Below are 14829 nucleotides of genomic sequence, written 5' to 3'. Positions count from 1 at the left end.
GCACTTTCTGATGGTGCATGTTCCTCCAAAACAGATTCATCTGCTCCTTGTACAGAAGCGTATCCAGATGATGCTGTTTCACTATGATTATCCTCATCATTAACTGTAGAGACATTTGATGTCCCACTGGATACTGTGGCTTGCACAGACTCGGCCCCTTCTTCTACATCCACCTTCGTGAAAAAAGAGAAAACGGTTAAGTTACAACTTTGTAGGAGGCTGCATCTTTCCAGGAGACCAATGCCTGCAAGGACTGGAGTCTAGTGACATTTTAGCCAGAAAAAAAGATTTAAAATTGAAAAAAGAGCTCTGCTGCTAAGCTCCAGCATCATAGGTGAAAACCAGTTACTGCCTAATTGAGCAGGAAGTTCAGATGCAGCTTCTGCATTCTTCAGCCAGCTCTTCCCTTTTACTGCCCAGCACCAGGAAAACAGGTTCTTCCTTCCACTCAGTGCGGATCTCCCTCCCCCAGGCAAACTCTGGCATACATTTTAGCTGGTCCAGGCAGCGTCAGGCATTGGCAACAGCATCTTCCCCTGGCACCTGCCACAAGGAGCAGTTGCAGAACACATCAGAAATTCCTTATGTATCCTAGGAAGTCATGTGGCTCCAGGAAAGCCATACATGCTAACAATTGACTTTTCAAGGACTCACGGTACTTAGTAACTGAAGAGAGGCTGGTTTCAGGGACAGTATGAGTTGTCAAAGTCTGCCTAAAGCTTTGAGAAACACCCTTAGCTGCAAGCGCAAGAGCTAAGAGCAATTCTTCAGTCACACATTACAATCAATTTTGGTTGACATTCTGCCCAAGGCTTTAGCTGACACCATCTCAGACCAGGTCAGCTGCAGGCTTCGCTAAAGGGGACACAGCAATTAGTCCTGTAGTATCTCACCACTAACATGGCAACGCCTGTGCTTATCACCTGCGCTCTGGAGGCAGCATGAAAGAGCTCAATACATGGTTACTACACTAGCGTAATACCGATAATGGTATCTGCCATGAAGATAGAGTACTGGCTTACCTCAATACCCAAAACTTTGAGTATGTCACATTTGCACATCGGGCATGTCCTGTGTTCCAGAAGCCAGGGGTCAATACAGTTCTTGTGGAAGAGATGGCTGGTGGAAGAAAGTAACCAACAAGTTAGGTTTCACACCAGGAAAGCTGTTTATGTGGCAGCTATGAAGGCCCATTAAGAAACACAGAGAATTTATTCATTCTAGATAAGGTCATTTTAACTTGTGGCGCCTTATTTTGCCACAAGTTTCAGTTGAAAGTTATGGATAGTTCATCTCTCAACCTGTAGCTGGTTTATGCTTTCTAGAATGTAGCATTATCATCTTTGCTACATCAGTCTTAAGGTTCTTTTTTTTTTTAAATCTGTGTATAATACATTCCCAGCTGATAATTTAGCTAATACAAATATTAACATCTCAGCCTTAGCTTTAAGGTTAACTTCTGTCGTGCAGATGCAGATGACTAAATAGCACTTGCTTCTGTTAAAACTACATAGAAAAATAATCTCACAGAGTTATGCCCTCAAGATAAACTATACTCCCACACATTTACTTTGCCTATGCAGTCACTGTGTATTCCAAGTGGATATTTGGCAGGCTGTGTACTCAAGAAAGTAACTGTAGTTCAACCATTACAGATGCAAATGTGTGCTTCTATGGAGACACTCAATTCCACAATGGGCCTGAATTAGGCCACAGATTTAGGAGGATGACTTGAAATCCTGTAATCTGCCTGTTCCCTCAGCCTGAATAGAAATAGCAAGGCAGACAGGCACTGCTCAATATTAATCAGAACTCTATGAAACAAGTGCAGAGATCACCACATCCAGTGCTCAGTATCCTATGCTCCAGTATGATACCAAGATTCTCCAGTTCAGCCCATATAACCGGCACCTCTTTCCAGCTGCACCAACGTAACTTCTAGAGTTCAACCTGAAACTTCCTTGATGCATGACTATTTTAAGTACTTGACTTAATACTGCTCTTGTGTACCTCTGATACTATAAATACCTTCAGTCTGACTATCTGGACAACAATGCCTTCTGCAAACACACAGGCCCCAGATGTTTAGATACCACTGATGTGACTCACGGAAGCATTCGATTGCTTGTTTCTTTCATGGATATAGCTAAATGCTTTCAACAAGTAAAGTCTCGGTGTTGAGGTCAACCACCAACATCAAGTACGTTCTTGCAGTAAATATCAGTTTGTAACTCATGTGAGAGAGAATTTAATATGGTTGATACTGGCAGAGATCACCACTGGTGAAGATTATCAAGTAACTGCAGTCGTCTTAAGCTACTGTCTCTTAGAGCCACATTTGGGCCAAAGAGGAATGAAACATCACAAACATATGTAAAAGCAGTCTCAGAGCAAAGCATAATGCTGCAAATTAGTGTATAAAGAATACATTCAAAAGTAGTTACTCCCCTCTTAACCCATTATGTTATGGTTTGTTTGTAAGTTCATATCACGATTAGCAGGGTTAGTAGGGAAACGATGAGAAAAGTCAGGTCTCCTATCAGCCAAAAGTATCTAGAGCCCATCTAAATGCTTCTGTACTCATGGGACTTACTTCATTGCTAAACAGGACTACCCATGAGCATAAACCTGACAAGACAACTGAATAATCGTGAACACATGTGCCTGAAAGCTTATTCAGTTTTGTTTTTTTCTAAACTGTTAAGCATTAGATCGAGGAAGTTTGTTGTTAACACCTTAACAGGCTGACTTCTTGATATCAAAACAGCTTAGAAGTCCTGCTGCTTGGGAGCAGAGAAAGCTTTTGCAAAACTGTAACCTGGCACAAAGGTAACCCCAGTTCAGATTTGATAGTGTTTGACAAATAACACTGCTCAGCACACAACAGCAGTTGCAGGTTTTTCCATTCTTCAAAACTTGATTTTTCCTACATCAAAGTTTTTCCAAGTGCTTTTTTGTAACCCTCCTCAGAGGTTACAAAACCTCTTCCCATACAAAATCTGTGCAGTTCACATTGCAGCCCTCTGATTTGAGAAGCATTGCCAGAGCAGGCCCATTCAGGAGGCACAGGATGAAATCCCAAAGAACAAGTTTCCTTAAGCCCTGAAAAGGCTTCATTGCTCACCTTAGGAGCAATCAAATTGAAGTCGTAGCGCTACAATACCAGGCCTCCACAGAAGCACAGCAATGACATACAACAGTAGAGAATTCTAGAAAAATAAACTGCTATAGCTCTATTTTGATCTGAATTTCAGATGATGCACACAAGAATAGAAATGCTTTCTTCTGAACTATAGAAGTTAGCAAGGTTTAACAAGTTTAGCGGGAGCATGATCCTCTTAGTAACCAGTAAACTAAGTGACAAGAAACGGGCATAGTTTTGCCAGTTATCTGCAATTTAGAGGCAACATTCTTATACACCAGCAAAGGAAGAAATCTTAAAAAAGCCCTGGCATCCCCTGGAGAGGCACTGTGCTCTGCCAAGTTATACTTGTCAATCCACTCATAGGGGAAGTTATGAACACAGGCCATCGGGGCACACTACAAGTGTGTATTTACACAGTTCCTGTTGTTCAAAACACTGTTTGACAGAGATTCAAGAATTCTTGCTGTGCAACAGCTTGATTAAAGTTTGATCAGCTTTGTTAACATAGCAGAAGGAACAACCAGTAAGAGGCATGGTTCCAGAGTTTGGATTAAGGAGCAGTTTGGAAGACAACTTACTTGCAAGTCAGAATACGCACTACTTCGTTCGGCTTGTACAGCTCAATGCACACAACACAGGCATCTCCATCAGGACCAGTTTCCTAAAGCAGTGAAATGAATTTACAGCATTAACAGACTTTGAAAGCTTCCTTTGAACTGCAGTCAGATTTACTGCAGACAAAGGGGTCTAGCTAAAGTAATCTAAGACAGCTCCTGTACATAATCTTACATAAACACATGGTGTGGATTACTCATAGTCAAGCTGACACTTTGACAGAAACACTGAAAGTTTAATCCCGTGGTTCAGAAGTCCAGCTGCAAACCATCATTGGATTATTTGAGGCACTACTGTAGAGGTTTAGGAACTGCTACCTCCAGTTTTAGTTACAAAAAGAATAGCCCGGGAAGCTGATTAGATATACTAGTTTACCTTTCAGCATCCCCGCCGGCAAATTAGGACCTCTCACCTCATCAAGACTACAAGCAAGCAGCTATAAAAATCTGATTTATAGGAATGTGTGAATTGGGAGGTCTTGCATCCCAGAAAAGGACTTGATCTGAAAGAGGAACTGTCTCTGCAACAGCCAGTTAGGGGCTGAGAGACTTCTGCCTCCTGCTCCAGTACTATGGACCGCTCTCTGGGTCCTGGGCAAAGGGTGTGCCATAACGCTCGGGAAATTACAGGATCAGTCATACCTTGTCCCCTTGCTTCAGGGTACGCAGCTGTAACTGTTCAATGGCCTTCTTGGCCCTGGCCTTTAGTTGTCGCTGTAACAGAAAGCAGCCCTGGTTAAACACAGTTATTTTTCTCATAAGTGGTGGTTACTAATACTCACCAAGGTGCCTACTGCAAGCAAGCACCAGTTTTATAACCTAGATCTTATCAAAACAAGCCAAGTAAGCATGACCACGCTATTTAGAGACAACATGAAACAGAGTTTCAGGACATACTGATGTGGCTATTGACTCTGGATGACACACCAACAAGGCATTTGCATATGCTTTGGTTTTACCTAATATTTTCACAAAGCACAGGATTTTCAAGGGTTTCTTCTTTGAGAAGATGTAAGATAATACCTTGATGAGATTACACCCAGCCAAAACAAACAGAAGCCTTCAAATGGACTCGGTACAGGAGACTGAACATTGAGTCCGATGATCAATAATTTTGACTACTCGCTTTACGACAACTTCCTGCCACAAACTCACACCCTGATGAAAGGTGAGATTCTTTACCAATCACCTCAGCTACCACCAACACACCCTGAACAAGTCCTCTGCCACGACTGCTTTATGGAGCACGCAAACAGCTCAGGAGCCTCCTAGCACCCAGCGCTCCTCTCAAGTGGAAGAATGCAGCTTTATCTCAATATCGATTCAAAGTAACAGGCACAAAGGGGAGAGGGAAAAAAAAAAAAAAGCAGCTCAGAGCTGTTTCTCCCCCTCCCTGTGACACAAGGTGCGAAACAAATCAAATGACCAGCCCAGGTGGATTACAAAGCAGCTTTAATGAAAGCAGAGGAGGAAGCATTCGGTTTCATGCAATAATTTGCTTGCTGCTGTCAGGATAGCAGGGCAGAGAGGAGCTGACAGCAGAAGCCCAGCTTGCCTGGCAACTGTTGCTGTCCAGCTGGCACTACAAAGCATTTAATTAGCAGAGGAGCCAACATCTCTGTTTAAAGGTCACAGGTTGGTGCTGTTCCACCAACACGAAGGATACGACTGTCCTCCCCCTCCCCGGTGCACTTACTGCCTCAGGACACGGAGGCGTATTGGGCAGCTCTGGCAGTGCCGTCCCAACACGGCACTTATCTTGGGGATAGACCAGACTCAAGTTTTGCAGCTAACCAAAAATCCTCTTCCCAACTCAGCTGCTCAGTGCAGGAACCCCGCACTGTTAGCCTTCCAGCATTACTTCCCCTTAGGCGTTTTAGTCCAGTTATAAGGATCTTTCCTGGGATGAAGGTGAGGTGCTGGTGGCACAAGTACAGAAGGAACAAGTGGGTGGAGGGCTGCTAACACCTAACACACACAGCAAGAATTAGTAATTCAAGTCTGCATAAGATTCCCTGGGCTGAAGCAGTTAATGCAAACAAGTTGACTTATATGGTCCGCTGGCACCCTGTCAAACAGTTTTGGTGCAAAATGACCTATTTGTGTATCGGCGTTGTTTTGGGGTCCTAAGATATAGCATCAATGTGCACACTTTTAGGAGTTTAAAAGTTGATAGCTATTAACAACTATCAAGAGAGAGATACATACAATCCAAAGGTGAAGGATGCAAACAAGTTTTCAGGTGTATTTTTTAGGAACAAGACCTAGTCAGGTTTTCTTTGGAGCTTGTAAAGTTCTTCTGCTGAAGACATCAATATACATTTCCATGTGTCACTTAAGGTTAACTTTAGAATGATGCTCCTCTTGCCAATGTTTCAGACTGAAGCCACAGAGAAGCAGCCACATACTCATCTCAGTAAACACTGAGGCCCCCAAAAGTTTCAGTAACAAACATGGTAACATCAACAGAGCAGGAATGCAGCAATATTAGTATTTCTCATATGCAGCCAGAACTACCTGTCACTGCTACTTGTTCTTAATTGAAAACTAAACTTTCTAGGAATGTACTCCCTCATACAGTATCTAATCTACACATCTAACGCCAGGCCAAGCATATTAGACAGGACCCAACTGGCTGTGTTGTTAATAATTTACTGAAACAATATTTTCAGTTTTGCCTGGGCACAAGTTTAATTGCTCTTCATGAAATGCACCAATGGCAAAGTCACCTTTAACATTGATTTTGGTAAGTACAGCAGAACACCCCTCTGGGCAGATGGAGAAAGGTTGCAAGAGGAAGCTTTTTATTGAATAGCCTACCAGGACATCCAGGATACTCGAGCTTGGAATGTCAAAGCATTTTGTGAAGCCAAGTTTTTCAAGCAAACATTAAATGTTAATGACATTAAAAGTCTAAAAGCCCCAACCCAGCAAGTCTAGAAAATATAGCTGACTAAGCTGAGGCAGGGGAAAAAAAAAAAAAAAAGAATCAAGATATTACAAAACAGGTCAGGTCCCAGCTCCTCTCCAAGCTCCGGCACGTTGAAGTAGAGAGGTACCTAACTAGGAAAATTAGGTTTGCTGTTGCTTAGTCCTCAGTCTTCGTTAGTCCAATGCCGCCAATTTTATCTCCAACCCTTTCTGTGTGCCTGCCTGGCACCCTGCGAGCACAGTCACGGCAATGCAGGCCGGCAAGCTCTATGGAGGTCAGGAACTCCTGCTCTGCTCCTGTAAGCTAAGTTCTTCGCCACAGGAACTGCCAGGAAAACAGTTTTGAATTGTGGAAAGTTGAGCAACTCACCTCCTCCAAAGCCACTAATTAGGTCATTTCCCAGCTGCAACATCTAATCTTTATGAAATCAATGGAAGTGAAGACTTGAGCTTAAATTAGAAACCAGGCCACAGATAACATCACTGGCCATTTTGCCTGATTAAGAAAGGTTAATATATTTAAGAACTAAATTTGCCAGTACTCCATGGACTAGAAAGGTAGCAAACCAACTACCACATTGGCCTTGTTTTTCCACCTTCTTGCTCACAGACCTCACGATGCAGTAAGAGATTGCAGAGGTGGGGACTTGAATTTCAAGCCCAGAAGAAAAATATGCATTCAGGTAAGAACTAGCAGGTTGTAAACAGTTTAGCTAGCTGGCTCGTGAGGAAAAAGCTACTCTATTTTAATTCACAGTTAGGACAGATGTGCTACTAAACTAAAACATAAGTGTTTTCACTTGGACTGCAAGACAACATGACTGGCTCTTCTCAATAGTCACTCAACTTTACAAAGAAACCCTTTGCACGGTTTTACATTACTGACTTGTATGCAATTCCTGCTCAAGCTGAGCAAGAGACAGCTGCTGCCTTCAAGAAAAGTCTGCAGAGGAGAACATGCTTAAAACCTGGGTTATATGTGGTCAAACCATCCAGAAAAAGTGCCTTCACCAGAAGCAGCAAGTAGTGATACCAAGAAGTACAGAAACTGTATTGGCAAATGGCAAAGTTTAAAGGTACTCAACAGCCTGACTGTCTATAAACCAGGAGATTGCTTCAGAAAGCACTGAAGTCTGAAGTTTTTTCTCAAGCCAAAAGGAAAAACATATTGCCAGTATGGTAATGCCTGGAAGCCATCCAATTCAAGCCGGGATTACTACTAGTCCCATGCATGAATGAAACACATAAGTAGCTAGACTCGGGGTTTCAAGAAGCCTTTGCAGCAAAGACAAAGTATCTAGAAAATGGTCTCCTCTCTTTCTATTCTACCCCTTAGTAAGCAAGTGCAACTCAAGCTTCATCACCCTTTTCAGCCCAGCGCAAGAGCTCTCCTGGGGCTGTGGCTCAGTCCACAAGAACAAGCCAAATATTCAGGAACCTGAACATACAAGAGATAAGCTACAGAGCATCATTATCACATATCACAATCAGCTCATCACAGCAGTTGGCAGAGCAATTCAAAAGTGCTTGTTTTGGTTCAAGGGGCAGACTGACACTTTAAAAGATTCCTCACAATAGCAATATAAAGGTCAAAAAAAGCAGGCATACTTTAAAGAGTAGTAACACAGGGTAAAGGGATGCATTCAGAACAGCATTTCACTTCTGAAAGAGGGAAAATTTGTAATACTTAACTGTCAACACACTTGACTGTTTCCTAAAGACACCCCTCAAAAAAATGTATAACCCTTCGACATCTCTGCAACAAAGGAGACAAAACACTCTCCTCTACTCCACCAAATAACAGACTGAAGTCCAGGCAATCAGGGTTTCCAAAGGGCTGAACGATGACAGGAAAGCTCCCCATGTAGCATGCAAACTGAGAAGTTGTTTCACTAATATTCAGCATTTCATGGAGCCAAAGCAGTTAAAAGTCTCAAACTTTGGATATACACTGAAAATCCAATCAGCTGGCTAACAGGGAACACTAAAATCACCTTTTTGGTAGTTCACCTTCACTAACAAGAACTTTCTTGTTATTCTTTGCTTATCTAATCATTGTGAGGTCAGTTTTTAGATGCCATGGTATAAACAATTGAAAACAATTCTGGATTGTCTTGAGTTTCACTTTTACAAAACAGAACATTTTTACCCCCTGATAGCAGAGAAGCTTTCTTCTATTCTTATACTTTATAAAGCACTTTTTAAGGCTCCTTAATTTCAGTTCAGCTGAAGTCATGTGGAACTGGCACGTCATTCATCAATGTTATTTTTCAATCTACAGTAAATTCCTCATGCACACAGAGCCCAGGATAGAAATAGTTTGTGAAGGTGCTAGCCAAGCAGACTGGATTTTCCCAGTACCATCTACCACTGAGGCATTAATAACATTTGTAGCTCATTGAAAGCCTGATAGCTCAAAATAAAGCTGGACTTCCACAACTGCTCTGTTAAATACCTTCAAAAGGAGGAAAAATTTTCATGTGATTTGATAAACAGTGTCTTTTGCAGACCAGCTTCTAGGGCGCCCAGTTTTTCCTGCCCAGGTTTGTTTAGCATTGAGCAGAGTTCTCATACGAGGGTAGACAGCAAGGAATGAAAGAGAGAATTCATCAGCAGGAGACAGTGTGCATCTCTGTCCACAGATGTCAGCAAGAGGACAGCATCAAGTTACAGAGCTCCATGCCATCCCTCATGAAAGGTACCACAGAGACAACTCCATATGACATCCAAGAGTGGCAATGCTACATCTCGCAGGCAGATGACAACTTCCAATACTGCTCCTTCAACTATTCCCTTGTTGCATCCTTATTCCCTTATTGTATTCTCCTGCCACTTCCCAGCGTGGCATAACACCGGAACATGCAAATGGACTAAACCAAGCACTTAGAGGAGGCCTAGCCCAGGAGCTGAGGCAGACACAGCTTAGACAAGGCACAAATACAGTTTCAGCTCACTGTTAGATCTCTAGTCTCAGTAAGCATATAGCCAGCTGACCATCATCCACAAGATTACACTGAGACAACAGGATTTCAGAACACAAACTGGACTGAATTAGGTTCTGTGATTACTAGAGAGAACCCAGCATTCAACTCCAGGAATATTGCTGCCATTTACCCTAGCTAGTCTCTCTGCCTGCCCAGAACAATGATGGTTCCGCATGTTAACGTTTTAAATAAGCCAGTTTTAAAATGTTACAGAAGCCTGAAACGGGCCTGAATTTCAACACTGTGTCCAACTTCTGGCTTCATCAGCTTATTTCAGAAGGATCTTGCTCAAAGGGCCCGAAATCTCCAGGACAGCAGAGAAGCTCAGCAGGGCAGGTCTTCTGCAATGGCAGATAAGTCTATCACTTCTTTAACTATCTAACCACTGATCCGGGGATAATTCACATACTCCGAGCCCAGCTAGAGTGAGATGCTTGTGGTATTGCTATCTGTAGGAGAGGACTGTGTAACAACTCTTCTTTCAGAGTTCAGGTAGCTCCTGCAAGAAGCACTGCAAATACCAACAGTCTCTTTGCAACACAACTGTAAAGGCGTACTCACACCTGCGCCACTCAGATCCTGTTCCTGATGCTACCCATCACCTTTGACAGATGTCATGCCAGGACTTTATTCTCACTTTTAACATTTTTGCTTAAGCCCTGAAGTAGCAGGCATAAGGCAGGTCTGATCAGACAGAAGACAAAGCTGTAAGTATTAGTCCGATCGGCTGAACAGATTATTGCACAGAAGAGAGTTACTTGGAAAGTTAACTCATTAGCAACTCCCTGCCTGGCATTTAAAAAAGAACACAATTTAACAGTGTTTTTTTTCAACTCCTAATTGAGGCTGTCACTGCAATTCTCAGAAAGCTGTCAGTCAGAAAGCAGCTTTCAACAAGCAGCAGTTTCCCAATTTGTGGTCTACAGAAAGGCGGCCAAAGTCATGCACCGTTTTGCAGACACATTTGCAGTCGTGTCTCACATTACAGCTAGCACATAGGCAGTGCTATGTGGGAAGCGTGAGGGTCAGCTAAAAGCAGTTTAGCTCTCTCACCGCCTCCAATACGTCAGTATTACGGCTGCACTGCAGTTCAGGGAGTAAAATTTGTAGGAGACAAAGTTAGCTAAACACAATCAGTTGCTTTGTCCAGATAGTTTACTTTTTGCTCTTTCTTTGGAAAGTTTTATGCTGTTTAAAGATACATCTCTTAGCATTTTAAAGATCACACTCCTTCCTGTGGAATGAACAAATTCAGCAAGTTTGGTGCTCAACCAGTATTTTGTCCTCAAGATCCACAGCATGGAGGCTCAGAGGTATGAAAAAAGAAAAAAGAAAAAAGCAATGGCACACACAGACTCACCTGTTTCCTGGACTGGGCCCTTGACATCCTGAGTCTCCGAGCAGAATAAAAAATAAAGTAGCCCATGGTTGCTGCTGTGACAATGAAAAACGACACTGAGATGAAGAAGATGGAGTACTGATTCACCCAAGAACCGTGCTTTTTCCCCACTTCGATAACCATAGACACTTTCATGCCACTCTCAATCCGGTGCAAGATCTCCGTGCCTTTCAGGTTGCCAATCATAATTGCAACGATGCTTTCAGCACCTGCAAAGGAGAAGAGGAATCCATGCTCAGTTCCCAGGCGTTGTATAAAAGTCATTGTCTTAGACATTCCAGCTCAAGTGCTAAAGAACAGACTGAAAAGTTTCTAACTAGCATTTGCAGATTCAACGTGAGCTGAGGGAATAAGTGTCATCTCCACGTGCTTGTTCAGCTGAAAGGTATGTCCGATTACCTATGAGCTGCAGAAGAGAACCATATTTAGAATTCATTCCTCTCCACAGTACTCCTCGCTCCCATATAGGGCACACGTTGTCATTATTTTAGGCTCAACACTTCGGCGATTTACATTTTAATATGCCTCTGAACTACATGGAGTTAAAGAATCCTATACAGAGTGAGGTCACTAGGGATTGCAGTATCTCCCAGAGCTCAGGGATGCCAGGTACGCAGCCAGTGGCTTAGGGACCCTTCCTGTAACGGATCTGACTCCCTCTCTGCTCTCCTGCTACTTCTAACATCTCTTTTTCTAAATTTGACAGTACTGTTGAGTACTTTCCCAGACACTGAGCAATTGTTCTGGTTTCAGCTAGTATAGAGTTAATTTTCTTCTTAGTAGCTGGTACAGTGCTATGTTTTGGATTTAGGATGAGAATAATGTTGATAACACACTGACATTTTAGTTGTTGCTGAGTAGTGTTTATACTAGCCAAGGACTTCTTGGCTTCCCATGCTCTGCCAGGTGCACAAGAAGCTGGGAGGGGGCACAGCCAGGACAGCTGGCCCAGACTGGCCACAGGGCTATTCCATACCATATGGTGTCATGCCCAGTATAGAAACTGAGGGAAGAAGGAAGGGGGGGGGGGGGGGACATTCAGCATGGTGGCGTTTGTCTTCCCAAGTAACCATTACGTGTGATGGAGCCCTGCTTTCCTGGGGATGGCTGAATACTTGCCTACCGATGGGAAGGAATGAATGAATTCCTTGCTTTGCTTGTGTGCACAGCTTTTGCTTTACCTATAAACTGTCTTATCTCAACCCACGAGTCTTCTCACTTTTACTCTTCCGATTCTCTCCCCAATCCCACCGGGGGGGAGCGAGTAAGCAGCTCTGTGGGGCTTCGCTGCTGGCTGCGGTTAAACCATGACAGCAATCAAAGCCATGGATCAGCCTTTGCTTCTCTATTTTCAGAAACAATTGAGAAATGTTTGAGTGAAATTTGGTTGTGAGCTATAAATGTCGTTGTGGGTTTCTAATGCAAATTCAGAGGCAAGCAAATATTGAGATGTGCTTGGCTTTTAAACAGTTGGTGGCAGATGGCAAACTCCATCCAGATTTTAACAACAGATTTCATTTACTCAGTTGAACATCATGACAAGCCATCAGAGGAACCAAGGGTTCTATGGTAGGATGACATGTCAAGCAACTCTGGTCACCAAGTACAGACCAGAACAAAGCTGCTTTCATTTCGGTGACAAGCAAGCGCTTGAGGACATTTGATGCTATTGGCAGGAACTTCAGGCAGTCTCAATAACAGAGAGGCTCTTAAGAGAAAAAAAAAGGGGTGGGGGGAGAAAAAGGGAGAAGAGTAAATTGTCACTGGCCTCTGTCTAAACTAAATACAAGAAAAGCGGATTCGAAGACTAGCCGGTCAGGAGTCTATTCATAACAGATATTGCATGGTGAAGGCATAAAGGCTGTTACAGAAGTGCTATTTTTAGCTAACCTCCCAGTGAAACACCTTTTTAATGGGGAAACCAATTTTTTTTTCCTCCATTAAGAGAAACCTTATCCAACTTTCAGCTATCAAAAAACTAGAATTGATGTTAAACCACAAAGGCTCTCATTTGAGAAAGCGCTTATTAGTTTTCCAGCTTGTTCACATAATGCCTTTGATCCAAGATGGCTAAGCATGATGTCTAGCAACTCTCCTCAGTGTGACTAAACTCATCTTTTATTCAGAAAGCTCCTTGTAATGAGAAGTACATCACAGAGAAGAGGGGGAAAAAAAGAAATTTAAAAAAAAAAATCAGCCAGACTGCAACTACCATCCTTTATGATGAAGTAGGGCTTATATGTCAGTTATAAAATGAGCTGGAGTCAGGTGTTAGGAGCAAGTAAATAATTAAGCATGAGTCAAGTCAGAAGCTGAGACTTACTTTCATAAGCATGGAAGAAAGTGTGGAAGAACAGGCTGCGACAATAAGAAAATAAAAAGCCTGCCAAAAAAAAAAAAAAACGCAAAAAAGCTTGTTCTGCCTTATTCCCCTTCACTCCTGCATGTCTCACTAGTCAAATATAGCTTGTGGTTATGCGTAATACAAGATGTAGCATAGGGATTCCTGTTAATGAAATGTCACCATCAGCCCGCAAAACCACTTCAGCTAAGCCATCAGTTGTGAACAAGTTTTACCCTTAAAGAAAAAAAGTCTTCCATTTTAAGTTTCAGGCTAATCAGTTTACCAGGATGTCATTAGATGACAGTTTTAAGTCTTTGCCTGACACTTCCCCCCCGCCAGAGATTCCTCTCACCATTTCAGCTCTGCTTTAGACAAACACATGCAAGCGGTCAGCTGGTAGCTTTGATACTGGAGCAACAAGGACAGACGTAGGAGAGTGGTCATTTCCATCAGCACCTGCACTGCTCCCCTCCTTGGAGTGAACCCCCACTGACATACATCGGCATCCATCTTCAATATTTTGTAATGCAAACTCGTAGGACCAGCAATTAATTTCTAAAGGCAGTTACAGGTGAGCTAACCTGACACCACATCAAGTTAACCAAATGCCTTGTGCCAACAACAGGGGAAGGGAATCCAGAAACTGCACCTAATTTCTGGCCATCAGTAGCACAGGAGTTTAGTCACTTCAGAATCTCCTTTTGGGCAGGGACCAAACAAGGCTCTGGCACCATCACACAGGGCCTATCGTGGGGGCATCACCCTTACCTGGCAGAACACAAGGCCTCCTTCGCCTGCCAAGAGGAGATTCAATGGTGCCCTATTAGCCTGAAGCTAAGATAGAAGCCCACAATCCATGTTTAGGACCACCGCTGTGCTTCTAGAATAAAACCAGCTAGGATCACCCCCACCCACCGCTTCCTGAGCTGCTAGATGGGTCCCATCATGACAGGTACTGAAACAGGTTACTGTGGCCTGGACACCACCAACCTGGACAGAGGCTCCTGACGGTGCTTGGGTATCTTAATGGAAACAAGCTATCCGAGCGGACATCTGCAGAGGCGCCTCAAGCACAGCAGCTACCCTGAACTGTCAGCTTTTCCCCCTCCAGACTCCAGCAAAGCAAGAGGAAAGTCAATTAGTTGTGCGTGGCAGAGGCCTCGCAGAAACCCAAGTTCCTTGCCTAGACATCAGCTTTTGTGATTCAGGTAAAGCTTTCTGTAACACTTTAAGGGACATTAGAAGGTGAGATTAAGCTGCTGCCTGTTTAGCTAATAATGGGCTCATTGCTTAACAGAAGCAAGACCTGTTTGGTTAAACATTTCCCAGCCTCTCTCCTTTCTCATTTCCTGCGAGACTGGAGAGGGAAAGTTATTCAAGTCTTTAGACAAATACAATCTGCCTCTGTAGAT

At 43.1% G+C, this 14829-nt stretch overlaps 1 protein-coding gene across 2 annotated transcripts in view; it reads right to left on the bottom strand.

The window, feature by feature from the left end:
- Positions 1 to 14829, bottom strand: part of RNF128 (ring finger protein 128) — a 39608-nt gene that overhangs the window by 2865 nt on the left and 21914 nt on the right. For both annotated transcript variants that reach the window (XM_009472303.2, XM_087748127.1), the window contains exons 2-6: positions 11035 to 11282; positions 4402 to 4473; positions 3724 to 3806; positions 1023 to 1119; positions 5 to 173 (exon numbers count right to left, since the gene is read on the bottom strand). In XM_009472303.2, the coding sequence (XP_009470578.1) occupies positions 5 to 173; positions 1023 to 1119; positions 3724 to 3806; positions 4402 to 4473; positions 11035 to 11282 (669 nt within the window). The remainder of the gene's footprint in view (positions 1 to 4; positions 174 to 1022; positions 1120 to 3723; positions 3807 to 4401; positions 4474 to 11034; positions 11283 to 14829) is intronic.

The sequence above is a fragment of the Nipponia nippon genome, unplaced genomic scaffold, assembly GCF_047370975.1.
Source record: "Nipponia nippon isolate SJK-2023a ecotype South Korea unplaced genomic scaffold, ASM4737097v1 scaffold_12, whole genome shotgun sequence".
NCBI lineage: Eukaryota > Metazoa > Chordata > Aves > Pelecaniformes > Threskiornithidae > Nipponia > Nipponia nippon.
Note: the sequence above shows the minus strand (reverse complement) of the source record. Positions and strands in the feature narration are given on the sequence as shown.